The 19,976-nt window shown below is 41.5% G+C and overlaps 2 protein-coding genes across 3 annotated transcripts in view; both read left to right on the forward strand.

Annotated features, from left to right (window-relative positions):
- LOC140430722 (bifunctional arginine demethylase and lysyl-hydroxylase JMJD6-like) overlaps positions 1 to 4,522 on the forward strand; it is a 32,761-nt gene extending 28,239 nt beyond the window's left edge. For both annotated transcript variants that reach the window (XM_072518394.1, XM_072518395.1), the window contains exon 4: positions 962 to 4,522. In XM_072518394.1, the coding sequence (XP_072374495.1) occupies positions 962 to 1,047 (86 nt within the window). In that variant the 3' untranslated portion in view covers positions 1,048 to 4,522. The remainder of the gene's footprint in view (positions 1 to 961) is intronic.
- Positions 4,523 to 8,810: 4,288 nt separating this feature from the next.
- The window catches only part of pllp (plasmolipin), a 37,877-nt gene continuing 26,711 nt past the window's right edge, over positions 8,811 to 19,976 (forward strand). Inside the window, exon 1 of the mRNA XM_072518398.1 lies at positions 8,811 to 9,236. Within this exon, the coding sequence (XP_072374499.1) occupies positions 9,096 to 9,236 (141 nt within the window). The 5' untranslated portion in view covers positions 8,811 to 9,095. The remainder of the gene's footprint in view (positions 9,237 to 19,976) is intronic.

Below are 19,976 nucleotides of genomic sequence, written 5' to 3' on the forward strand. Positions count from 1 at the left end.
TTTTTTCTTTTATTAGTTTTCCAATTAAGGGGCAATTTAGCGTGGCCATTCCATCTACCCTGCACATCTTTGGGCTCTGGGGGTGAGACCCATGCAGACACGGGCAGAATGTCCAAACTCCATACTGACAGTGAACCGGGGCCTCAACGCTGTGAGACACCAGGGCTAACCACTGCACCACCATGCTGCCCTGTGGTGATATAGTTCTGAGTGAGGATGGTGTATTATTTGGAGGGAAACTTGCAGGTGGTGGTTAGTGTTCCTATGCATCTCCTGCCCTTGTCCTTTTAGGTGGTAAAGGGGACGAGTTTGGAAGGTGCTGCCGAAGGAGCCTTGGTAAGTTGCTACATTGCACCTTGTAGATGGTCTACACTATTGATACTTTAGAGGGAATGAATGTTTAGGATAGTGGGTGAAATGGAAGGAGTGAATGTTTAAGGTGGTGGATGGGTTTCCTGCCAAGTGGGCTGCTTTGCCTGGATGGTATTGAGCTTCTTGAGTGTTGCTGGAGCTGCTCTCATCCAGGCAAGAGTATTCCATCACATTCCTGACTTGTCCCTTGTAGATGGTGGACTGGCTTTGAAGAATCAGGAGGAGGTGAGTTACTTGGTTAGGTTTTAAAAAGGAATATCAAGATGTCATTATCCAAATAAGTGCAGGCATTTGCATATTCCAGCTCATTTTTTTTGTAGGGAGGATCTGGCAGAAAGACTGTACTTTGTATTCTATTGATCATTTTCCGGGGCATCAAGAAGTTAACCTATGTCGCAGGTGATAAATTGTAATTATAGTACAGCCCCTGCATAGATACATATAGTCTCTAGACTTTGCATGCTGTACAGAATCGCTGGGCAATTTGCTGTGATGTTGTTCTAACTATTACACCCTGTTAAATAAATAAACCAGTGGTACAGATTGAAATGGCTTGGCTATTGTAACTTTGTTTTCCTCTTCCTTTTAGTTGTGCTGGACACGAATAAATGGTTTCATGAAACGCACATTTTGGGAGAAGAACTCAGTATTACTATTGGTTCGGAATATGACTGAGTTCTGACAGGCCTTCACCTCCGGAAAACAAAATGCTTAACGCCACATTGTTATGGCATCAGTGGAAGATTAGAGAAAGGATGCAGGATGGGTTACTGACTCCATTCTAGTTTGGGTGTAATCCCAGCTGTGTGCATGAGAGGACAATTGTACACCACCTCAAATGATGGTCAACTGAAGGGACTGTTAGATTGTATGTTTCTCTTGACTGCCAGTATTTGAAAGGTTCAGTTAATAACGTTAATTATTTGATATTTCTGAACATTGAAACCGGAGTAATGGGGAGGGGGGGGGGGGTGAATGGGCCTCATTAATACCCTATTTCTGTCACTATGTTGTTACAAAACCCTCAGCAAGTATAATGCACTTTTCCTTTGGATAACTATCTTTCAGAAAGTAAGACTTGAGTGACGGTGCCCCCCCCCCCCCCCCCCCCCCCCCATGGGAGGCAAGGCCTTTAACCTGACTGTGCCGGTAATAATCCTCCACATGAACAGTGACCCTACAGCTATGTGCCCGCACTATTCCCATGGCCCAGCTATTAACTGATCTCTTCACTTCACTTCAGTTTAAGCAATGTGCTTGTCAAATATTCCAGGATATTATTGGCATCCAATGAGATGAATTTGCAGCTAAGAGCTTTTGTTCCAATTTTTGAAAACTTTTATAAAATGGCAGCTCTGAGCTTTTGACTCCATTTACACAATTGGAACTTTCAATTTGAGTGGTAGCTGTGAATAATATGGCTAATTTCATCAATATAATTTGCAGCCAGCATTAGCTTTTCCAGACATTTCTAACTTGATGTCAGAAATATTTATAGTTTAAAAGAAAAGATAGTAGCAGGAAGACGTTTGCTATTAAATACAATTGAAATATCAGCACAACATCTAAAAACTAAAATGCTTAATAACATAATCTAGCTAGTTGATACAGACACACGGTCAGGCACTCTGCAATGTGACTCGATGGATCAGCTGTATACTGTGGCCATACAGAGCCATTCAGACCATGAAGGACCAAGGTTTGGGCAGTGATCTATGTAGAGTTGAAAAGTCATGTCAATGACCTGTGTATGTCCAGGCTTTGGGAGAGACATCGTGTGGTTTGTGGAGAGGGAATGGAAAGGTTGTTGGTGGTTTCTATTCCTGATTGTTATCCAGTGATCCCTGCTCTTTTGGACTGAACCTTTGACTTACTGGTAGAATCAGAAGGTGCAAACTTGTCTGTAATTTATGCTTGTCTGATTTTATCTGAACTTGAGAATTACTGAAAAAAAAACAGTTTGTCAAAGCTTTTCGTCTTGCGCTCATCAGGACAATGACACGAATACCAATGTCAGGGGAAGCAACAACAACTTTATACTGTATGAGAAGAGGATGCTGATTGGTTGGAAAGTGGACTGATTGGTGGAGGTGTTGCCATGGAGAATGCACCAGTTGATGGTAACTGATAGTTAACTGCCAAGGATTGTTAAACCAGACAACTTGACCCAGGTCAAGGCATTGCCCAAAGTGTTATTTCCCCTGATATTAGTATTCTTGCAATTGCCCTGATGAGTGCAAAATGAAAAGCTTTGACAAAATGTCTTTTGTCAGCAATGCTTAAATTCTGTACTACCAAATGACATTTATCTGAATTCCTAAATTTGAGCCCTTAATTTCCATCCACACCAATTATTTCATAATTCACTCTACAAATGCTGAGCTTTTATCAGCTGTTGTGTTTCATAGATTATCATAGAATTTACAGTGCAGAAGGAGGCCATTCGGCCCATCGAGTCTGCACCGGCTCTTGGAAAGAGCACCCTACTCAAGGTCAACACCTCCACCCTAGCCCCATAACCCAGTAACCCCTGTTTAAAGTATCACTTTTGAAGCAGTGAACGCCAAGCCCTTTTGAAGTGCAAATTTGGGCATATTACATGCAGCATCTGTTAAACTCAGTTACTATTTGTGTCCAAATTCCTTTGTTTCACTTGTATATACTTCTGTGAGGTTACTTCTGTACCTGCAGTGTTTGTATGTGTACAGTGCTTAATGTTTGAAAGGCATGCAGTTACTCTGGCCTTCATTATTTATAGTCCTGTGGACACCTCTTTTCAAAACTTCTCAAGTTACTTGATGTAACCCATCTGTGTAATGCTTTTTTGTGGTAATGGAGTTATATTTTTCTCTTTATTAATGTTGTCTGGTATTATATTTAAACCTGTCATAAACTGTGCAGAGTCATTCTGCTTCCAGAGACTATATTTGACAAGGTTAAAACTCCAACAGAAATTTACCATGCCTGGCACCATTTCACCTACTTACACTTGTATATCACTTTTAATGTAGCAATTTGCTCTCAAAACGCTTCACATGGTTCAAGGTGGCCTGGCCTTAACAGGAGTCTGTGAATGAAAAAGGATAGATTTGAAGGGTGCAGACCTCTCTTCCACTACAGTGTTCCAATTTGGAGCCTCCAACACAAGCACCCACACCCATCACCCATTTCTGTCTGAAGACAGGGTTGAAAGCCACTCTGGAAAAAAATCAATTCTTCAAGCTTAGAAGTCTTTCTTCACAAGCTGTTGCCTCCTTTAACCTCCCTGAACCACTTCCAGATTCATCCAGGCCTGCCCCAAATACCTGTTGAAACTTACGTGAGTTAAGTGTCAAAAGCACATTCAGTTTTACCTATTCTGAGAGATGGCTGAACAAACTTAATTTTTTTTCTTTAAGCACTTAGATATAAGAAAGTACAATTAGTAAATGTTACTTACTTGATTGAAACCATGCTTATTTGTCATTTGGTAATTCCTGATATTTTTATGGTATGAAATCATGGAAGCAAAACAGTACAAGGGTAGCTTTCTGCTAAGTTACCTTGGTTCTTTTTTTTAACCACATAGTAGAACTTCCCATTAGCACTGGCCACTAATTAGAATCCGCTACTATCTGAAAGGGCAATTGTTATATGATTTCTTTGGTGCTTAGCAGTAACTCATCTTCAGGCTTCCCAGATGGTCATTGTTAATTTGCGAACAATGTACGAATGTACAACAGCCAAGCTTGATGCCATCGCCAGTCAGCATTGACATTCTGGCAAGAGTCACTGGAGAGGTGCCAGAAGTAGGAGTTTCTCTGCGGAGCCCAGGGGCCACGTACCAGAATTAGAGCACTACAATGGTCACCTTAAGAATCAAGTACCTGAAACCCTGTATGGCTCAGTTTTTACATACAACCTGTAACTGAACCAATGGAGCAAGTGCATCACTGTGGTTGAATTAAATGTGTTCTCAACTATGTAAAAGTAAACAAATTGAAAATTTTACACTGAATTGTTTGACTAAGTTCAAAAGTAATCACAACCATGGATAGGAAATTCCAGAAAGTTCCCGCCCCCACCTTTACTCCCACAGTTACGGGGAAGTAACTGCTTTTGATTTTCTTTATCAATGCTATCTGAATGATTAAAGGGTCATTGATTCATTTTTGTTTGTCAAACATTCAGTTCTTTGGGTTGGAGGCTGCCTCATTTATTACAACGTTTATCTGATTAAACATCAAGAAGAATTAGAAATTCACTGCATCTCAAACTTGTTGAAAATATATTTTCCATAAAGTGTTCCCATTTTAGTAGGTTGAAGTAGTGCGAAACTGATCATTTTTCTTAAATTATTTTGCAATGGTTTTTCCCAACTCTCAAATTGGAACAGCAAATCACACAAATGAAAACGTCACACTATTGAAACATTTTGAGCATGTGGAGGTTTCGATAAACAGGAATAAATAAGATGCAGTCTGATGAGACATCAGAATGTACCAATGCACTTTACAATGAATGCGGTTATGTGGCACGTTGGCACAATGGTTAGCAGTGCTGCCTCACAGCGCCAGGGACCCAGGTTTGATTCTGACCTTGGGTGACTGTGTGGAGTTTGCACATTCTCTTCCCTCAAGCTTTTTTGTTTTTGTTGCCCCTTCGTATTACAAACATTTCTGTAACATGAGAAGTATATTTCTGTATAAAATTAGTTATACGATTTAGTGTATATATATTTATCACTTTTGTTTCATTAAACATGAACCTTGTTGCTGTGCTAAGCAACAAGGGCATACCTTCAACAAGCACGAACACATGTGCACAATATTCATTCTGGCTAAGTATTTTGCTTTCAGAGCCGAAGGTCCAGCTTCACATAAGCGTGTTTTACGAAATGGGGCCAAGACTTGTATAGCTGCAGAAGAAGCAGGCCTAAATGCATCAGCGCATTCACAATTGGGTGTCTCTAAATGTTATTTCACTGAACTTGTTTCTGTTTAAATGTTAATGAGCACTTCTGAGAGCTGAGTGGCAGTTTAGCCTCAATAATCTCACTAAAGGAATTTGTATCCCGCAAATGTGTAACAGGTTGCCCCATTGTGAAAAATAAGTATTGCATTTGTTCAATCCATCAGAAAGCTGCACCACTGGCTCTAGTTTGATCATGTTGATGTCAGCTTTTTTACTTGAATTCGTGATCTCAAACATTCCCCCATGAGACAGGAACATTCCAGATTTGTGGTTTATTTTTAAATGCATCAATTTTCACCTGGGACAGAAAATGTCCCACCTTCTCCCACCTTACATAGCTTGATTCAGCTTATCTATTTCACTGAACACGTCTGTACGTTTAGCCAGTTACACGTCATCATTCAACACATCGGCAGGTTCCGGTTGTATATACCTCTCCCTGGAAATCAAATATATGGGGTGAGGATTCTGCCCCAAACTAGCCATTTTACCACCATGTGCATCAACGTGGAAATGTACTCTGCATCCACAGAATCAGAATTGTTGCAGTGTAGTAGGAGGCCATTTTGCTCATCATATCGGCGCCAGCTCTCCGGATTAGCAATTCGCTTAGTTCTATTCTTAGGGTGGCACAGTGCCTCACTGCTGACTCACAGTGCCAGGGATCCGGCCTCAATTCCGACTTTGAGTGATTGTGTGAAGTTTGTACTTTCTCCTCGTGTCTGCGTGGGTTTCCTCTGGATGCTCCAGTTTCCTCCCACAGCCCAAAGATGTGCAGATTAGGTGGACTGGCCATCCTAAATTGTCCCTTAGTGTCCAAAAGGTTAGGTGGGGTTATGGTGATAGTGGGGGCCTGACCCTAGGTCGGGTGCTCCTTCAGAGGGTTCGTGCAGGCTGAATGGGCCGAATGGCCTCCTGACATTCTCTAGGGATTTTATAATTCACTTTCCTGCCTTCTCCCCATAATCCTGCACATTCTTCCTCTTCAAATAACCGCTAATTCCCTCTTGAATGCCTTGATTGAATCTGCCTCCACTACAAACTGGCAGTGCATTCCAGACCTTAACCACTCACTGGTGAAAAGTTTTTTCTCATATTGTTTTGTTTCTTACGCAAATTACTTTTGTTCTCGAGCATATCACCCATGGGAACAGTTTCTTCCTATCTACTCTATTCAGACCCCCTCATGATTTTGGATACCTCAGAAAATGCTGTAACCTGGTATTTGTTGCTCTGGATTTGATCAAATTAATGGCCGTTACCATTGTGTTGAAAACACTGTAGAAAATACGTCAAGTTCATCTCAGTGCCACAAGCCATGTGTCCAAGTAGCATGAGATGTAGCAGCTTTTTTTTATGCACAACATCCAAAATCTTTCCAGTCATTGCTGCAGCTCCACTAGTACCAACCCCAGTGCAATTTGTCCATCTGGAGCTATGAGATCATCCAACAATTCAAAAACAGTGTGATTGTCTTGAACTGTTTACAAAACAAAACATTCTATTTTATTTCCTTATTCCACACAAAGGAAATGGGATATTTTAGAAATGTCGGCGGATTCTCCAAGTTGTATAGCAAAGGTATTGTCTCACAACTAACCATTGCAAAACAAAGTCTTCTATGATGGTAAATCAACCCAATACTTGACGGTGTAATTTAACATTGCTAATTTTTCCTGTTCCTTGGATTTAGATGTTTTACTCCCACATCCGACCTCTCCAGCCCTTACGGTTAAACCTGATGAAGGATGCCCTGTTACCGTTTCTCTGTGGATTTTGTTGTTTTGAAGGTGATGGTCATGTTAAAAATGTATCAGTGTCTGGTATCCTCCCAGTGCTCCGGGTTCCTCCTATAAGTCCCGAAAGACGTGCTTGTTAGGTGAATTGGACATTCTAAATTCTCCCTCAGTATACCCAAACAGGCGCCGGAGTGTGGCTACTAGGGGATTTTCGCAGTAACTTCATTGCAGTGTTAATGCAAGCCTACTTGTGACACTAATAAAGATTATTATTTGTGTTTACAATTATCTTTCTCGGCCTCCAAATATTTCCCATTCGATTTCAATGGCTCATTGTGTTATCAACTACTCAGCAATCAGATGTGATTTTTCTTTTGCTTTGGGAGTTTTACTCGTCACTGAGCAGGATGAGACAACAAACTTTTTATCCGTGATGGTTTTGGATTTCACCACTAATAAATTCCTTACCCTTACAAATAAATTTGGCTTGTCCTTACATATTTCATGCTTGGTAATTAAATGTCTCCGTAATTTGGAGCATTTGAAAGATTCCTTGGACAATCCTTTAGCACAAATTACACCCAGTGGTTGTGACATGTCTTACTTCCTAATGCAAATAAAACCAAAATTCAAGAAGCCATCTTCATATTCCCTTATTTTTGCAGGGTGGATTTATGTGTTTTAATCCTTGGTGTTCTTCAGCCCTTATGGTTAAACCTGATGAAGGAAGTTCTGTTAACATTTCTCTGTTGATTCTGTTATTTTGAAGGTCATGGTTGTGTTAACAATGTAGTCATGTCTCGTTTGTTTGCAATATTTCTTGTTCTTTGTGTAATTTATCTTGGTCCCACTGACATAGCTCTATTAAACGTTTTGTGAAGAAGAATTTATAAAGTCCTAAATTTGCATTAAGTGCCTATTTGCAGGTACAGCAAGTGAAGTGCTCACTACATCTGCATTTTGTGTACACTTTGATTGAATTTAAATTCCAGGTCCACATCTTCTTGGAAACACAGCTTCCATCTTATTTTGATGCCCTATCCCAACACAGTGGTGAAAGCTTGGACTTGAACTAACAGCACCAGTAATGGTGGATGACACATGAGAGGAGCAAATAAATTAATTGGCCCGAAGCAGTATAAATCTATTTGTGACAAAGCCATTCACCGCCCCCATGTTTCCTCTTCCCAAAGAGCCGGCAGTGTTGAGCAGATGGAATGAATGGTCAGCATTGGCGGATCTTCCCATTAGAGACGCAAAACATGGCCTTGAAGGCCCAAGTCTAAAGAAAATAGTGTTTACATCTTTTATTAAATTTTATTAGCTAATTAACCTCAATGGGGCAAGAACTCAATCTAACTGCAAAGGTGCCAAGAGGGGTGACGAGGCCTGATTTAGAGTAATTCTAGAACTGTTTCTGTGAATAGGGATGACCCCAGTATAAGTCCGTCCCTTTAAATATTTTGAACAGGTGTCAATAACCTATTGTGCATTTGCAATGTTTTTAAAAATTCTGTTTCACATTTAATTCACCAGAAGGGTAACAATTGTATTGGGGCAAGACCCGAATAACATTGATTTGCAATATACCCTGGCAAGCCTTCCTAGTGAGCTCAGAAAGGTGGTAAGGGTAATGGCTGGAATTCCACCCCATAATTTACATAATTAACGCACATATTGCAAGCCTAAAATGCGGGATAGACATTGATTTAATAAGGCTTAATATCTGATGAAATACTATCCAGGTTATTTATAGAGAAAATTTCTAGAAAGCAATGATTGGACGGCAGAGGACAGGAAATAATTGTCAAGGGGGTTGGATGTGTTTTCAGCAGCTAAGCGGTGTCAGATGGTGTCAATGTTTAACTCTCTGGGTAACGCCCTCAGCGAGTAATCAGGCAGGTTCCTGATAGAGACAGGCTGTTATACTCGCTGGACTAGTGCGAGAGGATGTTTAACAGCACTGCGTTGACTTTCAGTTGAAGCAATCCACCACGTTTACTTTCGGAAGTTTGCGGCCAAGTTATCACTATGGCAGACTTTCCAGATAAAGTGAACACTCAGACCAGTACGAGGACTTCCAGCAACACCATTAGCACCAGGTTCTCTTCAATCGGACTGGATATCCAGTTCCTCAAATCCTCCATCGGAATATTGATGATAGTGGAATTGGTAAGTGTATTCATTTGAAATGCTGCTTTCCCTGTAATTATATACGTAGCTGGTTAGAAATGCTTGCTTAACTGTTGATAGCTGGATTTAATCTTTTGTTTAACACATTTTGAATTTGTATTTTTGTTCCTGTTGCCGGATAATTTGCATATTGTAAAGCATCAGTGAGTTCACTATCGCACATTAACTGTAATTTGGTATTAAACAGTGCAGGTGGCCCGCCTTAGAAACTATGACTTAGTATCAAGGCATCTTTTAAAACTTAGTCAAAGTGCTTATTTTACTTATTTTGGATACATTACGTACTGGTAATTAACAATTAGGACACTGGTGCAGTAGACTGCATTGTGGATGAACTAATGGGTTAAAGGAGAGAGTTCCAAATGAGTTAGTGGGGATACTGTGAAAGGCTATAATCTAGTATGTGTAAAACAGCGGTAACTGGGCAATGTAACATGTGAGCAACCATAATGTACATCACTTGAGGGGAGCCCTTCAACAATGAACACTCTACTGTTTGAAACCTAGCTATCCTCCCAACAGCTCTGAACAGAAGCAAAGTCTGCCCAATACTGTAGCCAAGTTCTTCAGAGCAGAGACATATATATGGTTGGGGGGGGGGGATTCTGCACAACCAGATCAGTGGGGGTGAAGAAATTCTAAAACGTATAGGAGATGCTTCCCCATCAGCAGGTCTAGCCTGCTTTCCTTGTCCAGTGGTGGTAGGCACCCCAGTCTTGTTGGTCATGAGTTTTGAAGACATAAAAGGGAAGTGGTGGGGATCTTGTGAGGGAGCTCCAAATAGTAAAGATGTACTGCTATCATCCGTGACGTGCTGGAGAAAGCAACAAGATGGTATCAGGCAAAGTGGATAGTGCATGCCTGGTTGTACTGACTGGAGTGTATAGCTTACTGGGACTGATATGTTTCTTCCACTTGGATGTAAATAATTTCTTAATAGTCAAAGAGCACAAGTAGAAACTGGGAGGAAGCATTGTTTCCACATCCAATCCATATTTCCAGCAAGCCCATGCCCCAGTGTACCTTGATACAGGTTTCCTGACTGAGTTTCAGACATTAAATAGCACACAAACCTGCACACATCTACATATTTCATGGCACTATAGTTTTTCAAACTGCCTGTCATCCAATGAACTACTTTCTGAGGTGTAATGACAGCATCTTTATAGATAAACACAACAGTCAAATAGTGTGGTTATGACTTGCTGGGCTACAGATAAGAGGTAGAGGAGTGGGACATGCCAAATTGTCCTTGTAGAGAGCCAGCAGAGGCTTGGCTGGCTGAATGGTTACCGCACAGGAGGAGGCCATTCTGTGATTCATCTTTTCCTTGGGTGTTGGTTGAGGGATAAGTGCTGGGAACAGAAGAATTCCCTCAACATTTTCAAAGAATGCCAAGGAATCATTTGGGTGTTGCCTTCCCAACAGACAGCACTTTTGACAATACAACATTCCTTCAGTCTTGAAAAGTATAAACTCAGATGATGTGCTTAAGTCTTGCAGCGACATTTGATCCAGCATTTTTTGAACCAGACACGAGTAACAAATGGTTTAACAGTGGGTAAAGGGGAGGCGAGTGTAATGTTTTTGTCGGATGGCCTGATTTATATTACAAGAACACTTGTAGCTAAACGTCAGATGCAGCCAACCAAGTAATGGAAGTGAGTACTTTATATCTGTTTTCACGAGAGGAAAGGTTAAAATATAGTTTTTAAAAAAGGAATATATAAAAGCAAAATGTCTGTATTTGTTGGCAAACTCTTCCAAACTTGCATCTAACTGCCCCCACCTTGGCCTACTAGCAGGGGATCCACTGGCTCTGCCAACAGAGTCCATGCTGACACCGCAATCCTGATGCACTTTAACCAACATTAACCATGCATTCCAAGAAAGAATGTGACAAATGTACACCATGACCCCCAACTTCCATGTTTCATTTTTTTTCCTTGTTTTATCTATTTCATGTATGTTATGTCCTTGATAATTATTACTTGATAAGAGAAAGTGACAGGTGGCACACACAGCCATGGAAGATGAAAGGGTAAGGGCAGAAATCAACAGGCAGCAAAAAATAATAATCTTTATTAGTGTCACAAGTAGGCTTACATTAACTGCAAAGAAGTTACTGTGAAAATCTCCTAGTCGCCACACTCCGGCGCCTGTTCGGATACGCTGAGGGAGAATCCGGAGTATCCAATTCACCTAACGAGCACGGCTTTTGGGATTTGTGGGAGGAAACCAGAGCACCCGGAGGAAACCCCGCACAGACATGGGGAGAACGTGCAGACTCCACACAGACAGTGACCCAAGCCGGGAATCGAACCTGGGCCCCTGGCGCTGTGAAGCAACAATGCCAACTACTGTGCTGCCCAAAATATTTAATGTTTCTGCCTGGTTTCAAACTGGGGACCTTTCATGGGCTAGGCGAACGTGATAATCGCTACACTACAGAAACAACTGGCAAGACAGGGAAGATGAAGAGGCCTGAGCAAGAAGCACAGTGCAGCAGAGGGCAAGAAGGACCAGTGTTGCAAGAAGGAGACCAAGACTGTAGTAGCTTTCATATATAACACATCTAAATTCTGAGGCAGACCCAGAGCATAATATTGGCAGTAGATCAGAGGTATGTGAATATTGTGGTGCGTGTTAGGGTAGCATTGTGGATAGCACAATTGCTTCACAGCTCCAGGGTCCCAGGTTCGATACCAGCTTGGGTCACCGTCTGTGCGGAGTATGCACATCCTCCCCGTGTGTGCGTGGGTTTCCTCCGGGTGCTCCGGTTTCCTCCCGCAGTCCAAAGATGTGCAGGTTAGGTGGATTGGCCATGATAGATTGCCCTTAGTGTCCAAAATTGCCCTTCGTGTTGGGTGGGGTTACTGGGTTATGGGGATAGGGTGGCGGTGTTGACCTTGGGTACGGTGCTCTTTCCAAGAGCCGGGGCAGACTCGATGGGCCGAATGGCCTCCTTCTGCACTGTAAATTCTATGATAATCTATGTGTTATGCAAATGATGGAAGTACAATTGCTATCCTTGAGTGAGCCACCTGACCTTGTAGAACCACAAAATCAAAACGTTAAGTAGGATCACCGAGAAATCTCAAATTTGGCTCTAAAAGGAAGAGCTTCTAACATGATCCATGATGAAATAATGAATGTTTCAGAAACTGAAAATGCAGATAATTGTCGAGAATGATATAGATGCTGCCATTGATGCCAATGGTTAAATATTTATAATATTAGCAAACATTGAAGGAATGGATGTAGATGTATGCTTTGATCCTGACGATGGAGTGTGATGCTGAGGGTGTAGAGAATGATTGGTAGAATTGTAAATAGCCAAGTAAGTGAAACAAATGAAATTAAATTAATTGAAAATAAATATTTTTTGTCGAATAATATTTGTGAATTATGTGCTTCATATTTGTGAGATTAAAAGTTTTGAAATAATTGTGAAAGCTAATTAAGTGAAATGTTGAGTGAAACCTGTTGCGTCGAAGAAGTGCTTCAAATAAATTCCTTCTGATTTTCAACTTTTCAATCTCATTCCGTTCATATGTCAAATATTTCCGCTCATTACTTCAGTCATATTTTTAAATTTCATGCCTTTATCTCCCGAGAAGTAGGATGAGTAGTCCAGCTTGTTTTTTGTTTTTTTAAATTCAAGGGGAGGAAGTACTTGGAAGTACTAGGATAGATAGTTTTTCACCACAGAATGTGTTTTTAAAAAGTGAATAAATTGCAGATGCTTTAGTCGTGATCTTCCAAAACTTTCATTCTGGAATTTTTCCTGTAGATTGAAAAAATATCAATCCTTTTTTTTTAAATGAATGGGTGTGAGAAACCAGGTGAAATACAGACCTGTCTGTTTAATGTCAGCTGCGGGGATGCTTCACAAAGCTGTCCTTTCAGGATATGATGATTGAACACTTGAACAGATAGAGAGCCAGCCAGAATGGTTTATTTAAGAGTTAGTCATATCTAGTTGAGTTTTTGAGGAGGTCACTAATAAGGTGGTTAAAATAGTGTCTGTCTATGGATGATATCTATGTGGACTTCCAAAAGGTATTCAGTAAGTTTCCAGATGAAATTAACAAGCAGTGAGATTGTTTAGAATTGAACGTACTCTTTTTTTTTTTTACTTGGGTTAGAAGTTGGTCTGGAGGTCCAAGACACAGTGGATGGTCATGTATTCTGGTAGAATGCGACAAGTGGTTTTCCCCAGAGTCCTATTATAGAGCAGAGTTTTACAGCACAGAAAGAGGCTATTCGGCCTAGTCTGTACTGGCCATCAAATCCTATCTATTCTAATCCCATTTTGCAGCACCTGGTCCCATAGCCTTGTATGCTATGGTGTTTCAAGTATTCTTCTAAATGCTTCTTATGTTGTGAGGGTTCCCACCTCTACCACCCTTTTTTACGCAAGTTTTATCCTTTCATATTTTTCATATATTTTGATGAAGCCATACAGTGTATTATATTCAAATTCATAGATGACCATATAGGAAGGACAGTAAATAGTGCAGATAGAGATGGATTAAGTGAATAGGAGGAATTATGGAAATGGGAGTTCAATAAAATTGGGCGTACTTTCTAAATGATGAGAATCTAGTAATTGAAGGAGCAAATCTTTGGTCAAGAATGCAAGTAATTAAAAGTTAGTGGGCAGGAGCAATCAGAAAAGCTAATGGAATGTCTTAAGAGTTCAGAGTGCGTGAACCCAAGTGTGTGGGTTGTGGTTCATAAGGTTGGTGAGCTGCAGTCACAAGTTGCCATGTGGGACTATTTAAAAACAAAGCGATAATATCAGAGATCTGGTCCAAAGAAGGGGAGGATAGGGAGCTTAATGGTTCTGACTACCAGGCACTCCGGAAGGATGGGGAAAGAGGGTGAAAGTATTGATCAAAAAAGCTGCTATAACACTAAGGAAGGATGTTTCTGCCATTGAGGGAATGCAACACATTCACCAAGCAACACATTCACCAAACAATCTCTTGAGATGGCAGGATTGCTTTTTTTGAGGAGAATGCACAGGCTGGTATTCTGTAGAGTTTTGAGCAATGCAAAGTGATTTCATTGAAATGTAATAATATCCTTACAGGGTAGATGTGGACCGGCTGATTGCCCTGGCTGGTGAACCTAGAACTAGGGGACTGGTTCAGAATAGCAGACAGGCCATTTAAGACTGAGATGAGAAGGAATTTTGTAGAAGCTAAATTATTCAATAAAGAAATCAAGAGATTTCTGTATACTAAGATATCAGTGATATGAGGAATGGTGGCCTAAGAGGTAGATGATCAGCCATTATGTATTTGAATGGTGGAGCAGGCCCTTATGGGCTGAATGGCCTACTCTTCCCACATTCTGATTCTTGGAGAGGGAGCCAAGGAGAGGCTTTGGTTAGATTTGAGCAATAATGGCACTGACTTAATTGCTCTACATTGAGCTAGCATAGACTTGGCAGGCTGAACTATCTCCTTCTATGCTGTAAATGACTGTGACTCTATAGAGGAGCGATTACATGAACCGACACTGGACCACTAAATAGTAGGAAGGAGATAAAGGAGCAACTTACTGAAAGATGAAAGAACTACATGGTAGAATATTGCTTGATAGGACAGAACCGGATAGGAAAATAAGGCATGTCAAAGTTTTTCATCTTGTACTCATCAGGACATTTCAAGAATACCAATATAAGGGGTGAAAATAATTTATAGCATACGAGAGAGTGCATTCTCCAATAAATTGTTGTTTTCCCTTTAATGGTATTCTTGCAAAGTGCCCTGATGAGTATTAGATGAAAAGCTGCACCATTCTCTCAAAACATTTCTAACAATGGAAACCTTCAAAGAGAAGTGTCAGGTATAGAGTAGCTGCTGTGTGGATGGAGAGGGGAGGTGGGTGGAAAGGGCTTCCAAAGCTAGAATAACCCCATTGACTAAAGGTACATGGGGTCAAATTGAAACACAAAAGGAGGTATTAGAGTTTGACTACAAAGTAGAGAATCAAGTTGCCTATAAAAAAGGATTAATAATCACTTGGGGAAAATATGGGTTAATAAATTAAAATCAGGATTTGTTAAAAGATAAACTATATTTGACTAATTTTGGTTGAGTTTCTTGAAGTAGCCAAACAAGTTGATGAGGGTAATGTGTGTATCTTTCACAAGGCATTTGATAAGATAGAAAATAATAGATTTGCTAATAAAATGGATGGAGACCGTGGTAGTGGATGTGAAATTGGTTAATGGACAAGCAGAGAGTAGTGGTGAATGGTTGTCTTTCAGATTGAAGAGACGTGTCCCTCAGGGTCATTATTAGGATCACTCTTTTTGATAAATATTAATCACCTGGAATTGAGTAAACTGGTCATTATTTGAAAGTTTACATGTAAAAGTTAACAATATTAGAAGCTGTAATGGGCAGCACAAGTGGATAGCACTGTGGCTTCACAGCGCCATGGTCCCAGGTTCGATTCCCTGCTGGGTCACTGTCTGTGCGGAGTCTGCACGTTCTCCCCGTGTCTGCGTGCGTTTCCTCCAGGTGCTCCGGTTTACTCCCACAGTCCAAAGACGTACAGGTTAGGTGGATTGGCCATGATAAATTGCCCTTAGTGACCAAGAGGGTTTGGGGGGTGTTATTGGGTTGCGGGGGGGTGGAGGTGGGGGCTTGGGTGGGTCGGTGCAGACTCGGTGGGCTGAATGGCCTCCTTCTGCACTGTGTGTTCTATGTTCCGAACAGTGATAAAGATACTGTTATGATCCTAGACCAAGCCCCTCGGTTTTTGGAAAAGATTTGGTTAAGGACCAAAAACTTATAGTTTTTAATGTCGACAATATTTGAGGTTCAAGACCCTTACTAAGGGAATAAAGCCACAGGTTTCCACTGGTTTAAAACAAGTGAAGTTTACTATACAAGAGTTGAAAGATAAACTATTTACAATATCTATTTTGTACTTTAACATTCGGAGTTGATGTGAAATAACAGGCAAACTGTGATCGAACACACACCGCTGCACGACTATCAGCAAATGCAACCAAGACAGATTCCATGGCTTTATCAGCACTCCACCCAGATGTCTGTAAACATTAGTCTACCAATCCCATTGAAACTGTCTGACTTTCAATGACCAGTCTCTGAATTTCCTCAAAGCCACGCCAACTCAGAATGCCTCAATGACTGCCTACCTCCCAGGATTTCAATCTCATCTCCGATGCTTCTTTCCCCTAGACTCCCCAAAACACACTTGTCAATTGTAACCCTAGAATTTCATAAGTGCTACCCTTCTCCATGACATAGCATTCCAGGGCTCATTAAATGCTTCTAAAATTGAATTGCCTCTCTAACTCCCAAAATAAAATAACTTTCAGGGCTGAGTTATTTTGCAAGCTGTGTAGACACCTCGGGCTGGATTCTCTTCTGGCGTGATTCTATGTTGCGCTGGCAACACACCCATGCCCAGGGATTTTCCAATGGCGTGGGGCTGCCCACAATGGGAAACCCCATTGGCCAGCTGGCAGGATGGGGAATCCCGCTGGCAGCCCGGGCACTCTGCATGGCGGGACAGAGAATCCCACCCCTTAACTCCAATTCTCCAGCTAAGTAAATTCACCTCCTTTTTATAATACCTTTCTAGATGTTCACCCTGAGTCCACATGGCCACAATCTTTTTAAGTGTAAAAGTCTTCAGGCTGCCTTACTTGCATTTATTTCATTTTCTACAACCTTCCTAGAACTACAAATTAGGTCAACTATTACTATGAACTAGGTATGTATAACAATTGAGGGCGGCAGGGTAGCACAGTGGTTAGCACCGTTGTTTCACATCTCCAGGATACCAGGTTCGATTCCTGGCTTGGGTCACTGTCTGTGCGGAGTCTGCACATTCTCTCCCCGTGTGTGCGTGGATTTCCTCCGGGGGCTCCGGTTTCCTCCCACAGTCCAAAGATGTGCAGGTTAGGTGGATCAGCCATTCTAAATTGCCCTTGTGTCCAAACACAAAGTTAGGTAGGGTTACTGGGTTATGGATATAGGGTGAAGTTTGGGCTTAAGTAGGGTGCTCTTTCCTAGGGCCAGGGCAGACTCGATGGGCCGAATGGCCTCCTTCTGCACTGTAAATTCTATGAAATGGAAAAGACTTGGAGGATATAGATTGGTGAAATGGATGATGGCAGATCCAGCTCAAAGCAGAGAAGTGTGAAGTGATTCATTTTAGTGAGAGCGAGACTCAGTTTAAAATAAATCGTACAATTTTAAAAGTGCTTCAAGAAGAGACCTGGGGGCAGCAGAACAGGTTTCTTAGCTTTATGAATAGAGGTATAGAGTACAGATGTGAAGAGGTTATACTGAACCTATACAAAATACTGCTTGGGCCCCAGCTGGAGCAATGTGTCTAATATCTGGACACATGGAAGAAAGTCAAGGCATTGGAGAGGGTGCAGAGGACGTTTACTAGAATGGTATTAGAAATGAGGACCTCGGCTAAGTGACGAGACTAGTGAAGCTGGGATTGTTTTCCTTTTAGTGCAGAGAAGGTTAAGTGGGGATTTTGAGCTATCCAAAATAATCAAGGTTTCAATGAGTAAATAAGGAGAAATTTATTCCAGCAGCATAAGAGTAAGAATCCAGATTATACAGATTCAAGGCAAAATAAACAAGGTGACTTATCTTTAGATGCAAGCATCACAATGACTGGAACACAGTACCTGAAAGAGTGGTGGAAGTACATTCCATGCTAGCTTCCAAACGTGAATTCGATAAATACTGGAAGGGAGAAATTTGTAGAGCAATGGGAGAGAGGGGAGTGGGACGAATTAGATAACTCCCGCAAAGCCAGAGTTAAGCATACGGGTCCTTTCTATAAAGTTACCTTTTGAGTCCAGAGGACGTATCCTTCGTGGCAGTCCAGATGAGTTTCTGGTTGGAGACAAAAGCCCCAAAATCCTTGAAATGAATGACTATGGATCCACTGATCAAAAATAATAAAATAAAATAAATGGGAACAAAGGAAATCAACAGGAAGGACTCCTGGACTCAACTTTTAAAATCAAACTGGCTTTGAGGAGTTCAGTGATGGTGGCTGGCTGCACGGTTAGTCAGGAAATCTTCTGCAGCTCTTTGTGATGGCGGTTGGCACCTTGGTCAGTCGAGAGATCTTATGGAGGTCTTTCCATAGAAAGGTAACATTAAAATGATCTAAAGGGCTAGAAGCATGGGGGTCATATGACGTGGTCCATGATTGAGTTAATTGCAGCCTCACATGCAGTTTCTTTGCTTCTGGCCATTCATATCAGCAATGACCTGATTGAATGGTCAACAGACTTAAGAGGCTGAATTTATAAAAAAAAAAATATATATATATATATATATATATATATATATATATATATATATTTTTTTTTTTTTTAATTCTCCATTTTCACATTTGCTTCAGAATTTACACCCCACCAACAAACTGTCAATCCCCTTATTAACAACAACGGCCCACCTGACAATATAAGCATCAAATAAAACCAAAATCCCAAGGAGGAAAAAAGGAATCCGGAATTGTTGATGGTCATTATATATTGACATATATAGTCCACCCCCCCCCCCTAATATTCAATGCCAACCAATCCCCGAAAGAGTACGGTGAATGACATTCATGAATTGTAGACCCCCCCCCTCCCAGACTCCTCCCCTCCACTTCCTCTTGCGAACTCCTCCCCCCAACCTCTGTTCCTTCCCCCAACTTTTCACCCCGGCTAGACTCACCAAAACCTGTTCTACCAGGCTCTGATGGCCGCAGCCCCTCCCCCCACCTCACTCCTGTTCACTGGCCGGCTTAAACCGGCCAGCGTGGAGGCCCTTGCCCGGTCCCAGGAAAACCAAGAAATCCCCTTTAGCACACAACCCCCGCATACACACCCAAGTCCAAAGAACCATCATTGCTAATGAAAGTTCCAACTCTTCCCTTGTCCAAATATACAGTGTCGACTCATTTAGTACATACACCAACACGCAATGAAGAAATAAAGTTACATGAGGCTACATCGGTACACGACCCGCTCTCAGTCCCATTTCTCGATTCTGCCACAGCCTTCGCAAACTCCTCCGCTGTTTCCGCCGTCCCAATATAAAAGTCCTTGGATTTGTAGGTCACCCTCAACTTAGCTGGATATACTATGCCGCACTGCACCTTGCTGATGTACAGTGCCTCCTTCACCCGGCTGAAGGCAGCCCACCTCCTCGCCAGCTCCACCGTAAAGTCCTGGTATATGCGTGCTCCAGCCCACTGCACCACCCACTTCTGCTTTGCCCAGCACAGGACCTTCTCCTTCACGCTGTACCTACGGAAACACAGTTCCTACTCTTGGCAGCTCACTCGCCTTTGGTATAGGCCTCCACGACCGATGAGCCTGATCCAGTTCGTATCGCGAAGGATCGTCCCACTCCCCCAATAGCAAGAGAGGCTGAATAGTTTACCATTTATCCTAAGGTTCTCGCATTCCCCTTGTAAACCATTTTATTCTATTTCCATATAATTCACTTCAAAGTTAATTTTGGGAGATTTTTTTTTTCTTTCTGACTACCAACTTATTTTAGCATTCGCTTTCAATCCATTTGTCAACTGACCTCGTTTGTTATATAATTACTAGGATTGCGCTTACCCACAATTCTATGTATCTGGCAAATCGTCTTCAAAACTTGAGTCCTCCAGGCTGCCCATCTATGTGGAGATTAA

Source organism: Scyliorhinus torazame, chromosome 10, assembly GCF_047496885.1.
Source record: "Scyliorhinus torazame isolate Kashiwa2021f chromosome 10, sScyTor2.1, whole genome shotgun sequence".
In the NCBI taxonomy this organism is placed as follows: Eukaryota; Metazoa; Chordata; class Chondrichthyes; order Carcharhiniformes; family Scyliorhinidae; genus Scyliorhinus; species Scyliorhinus torazame.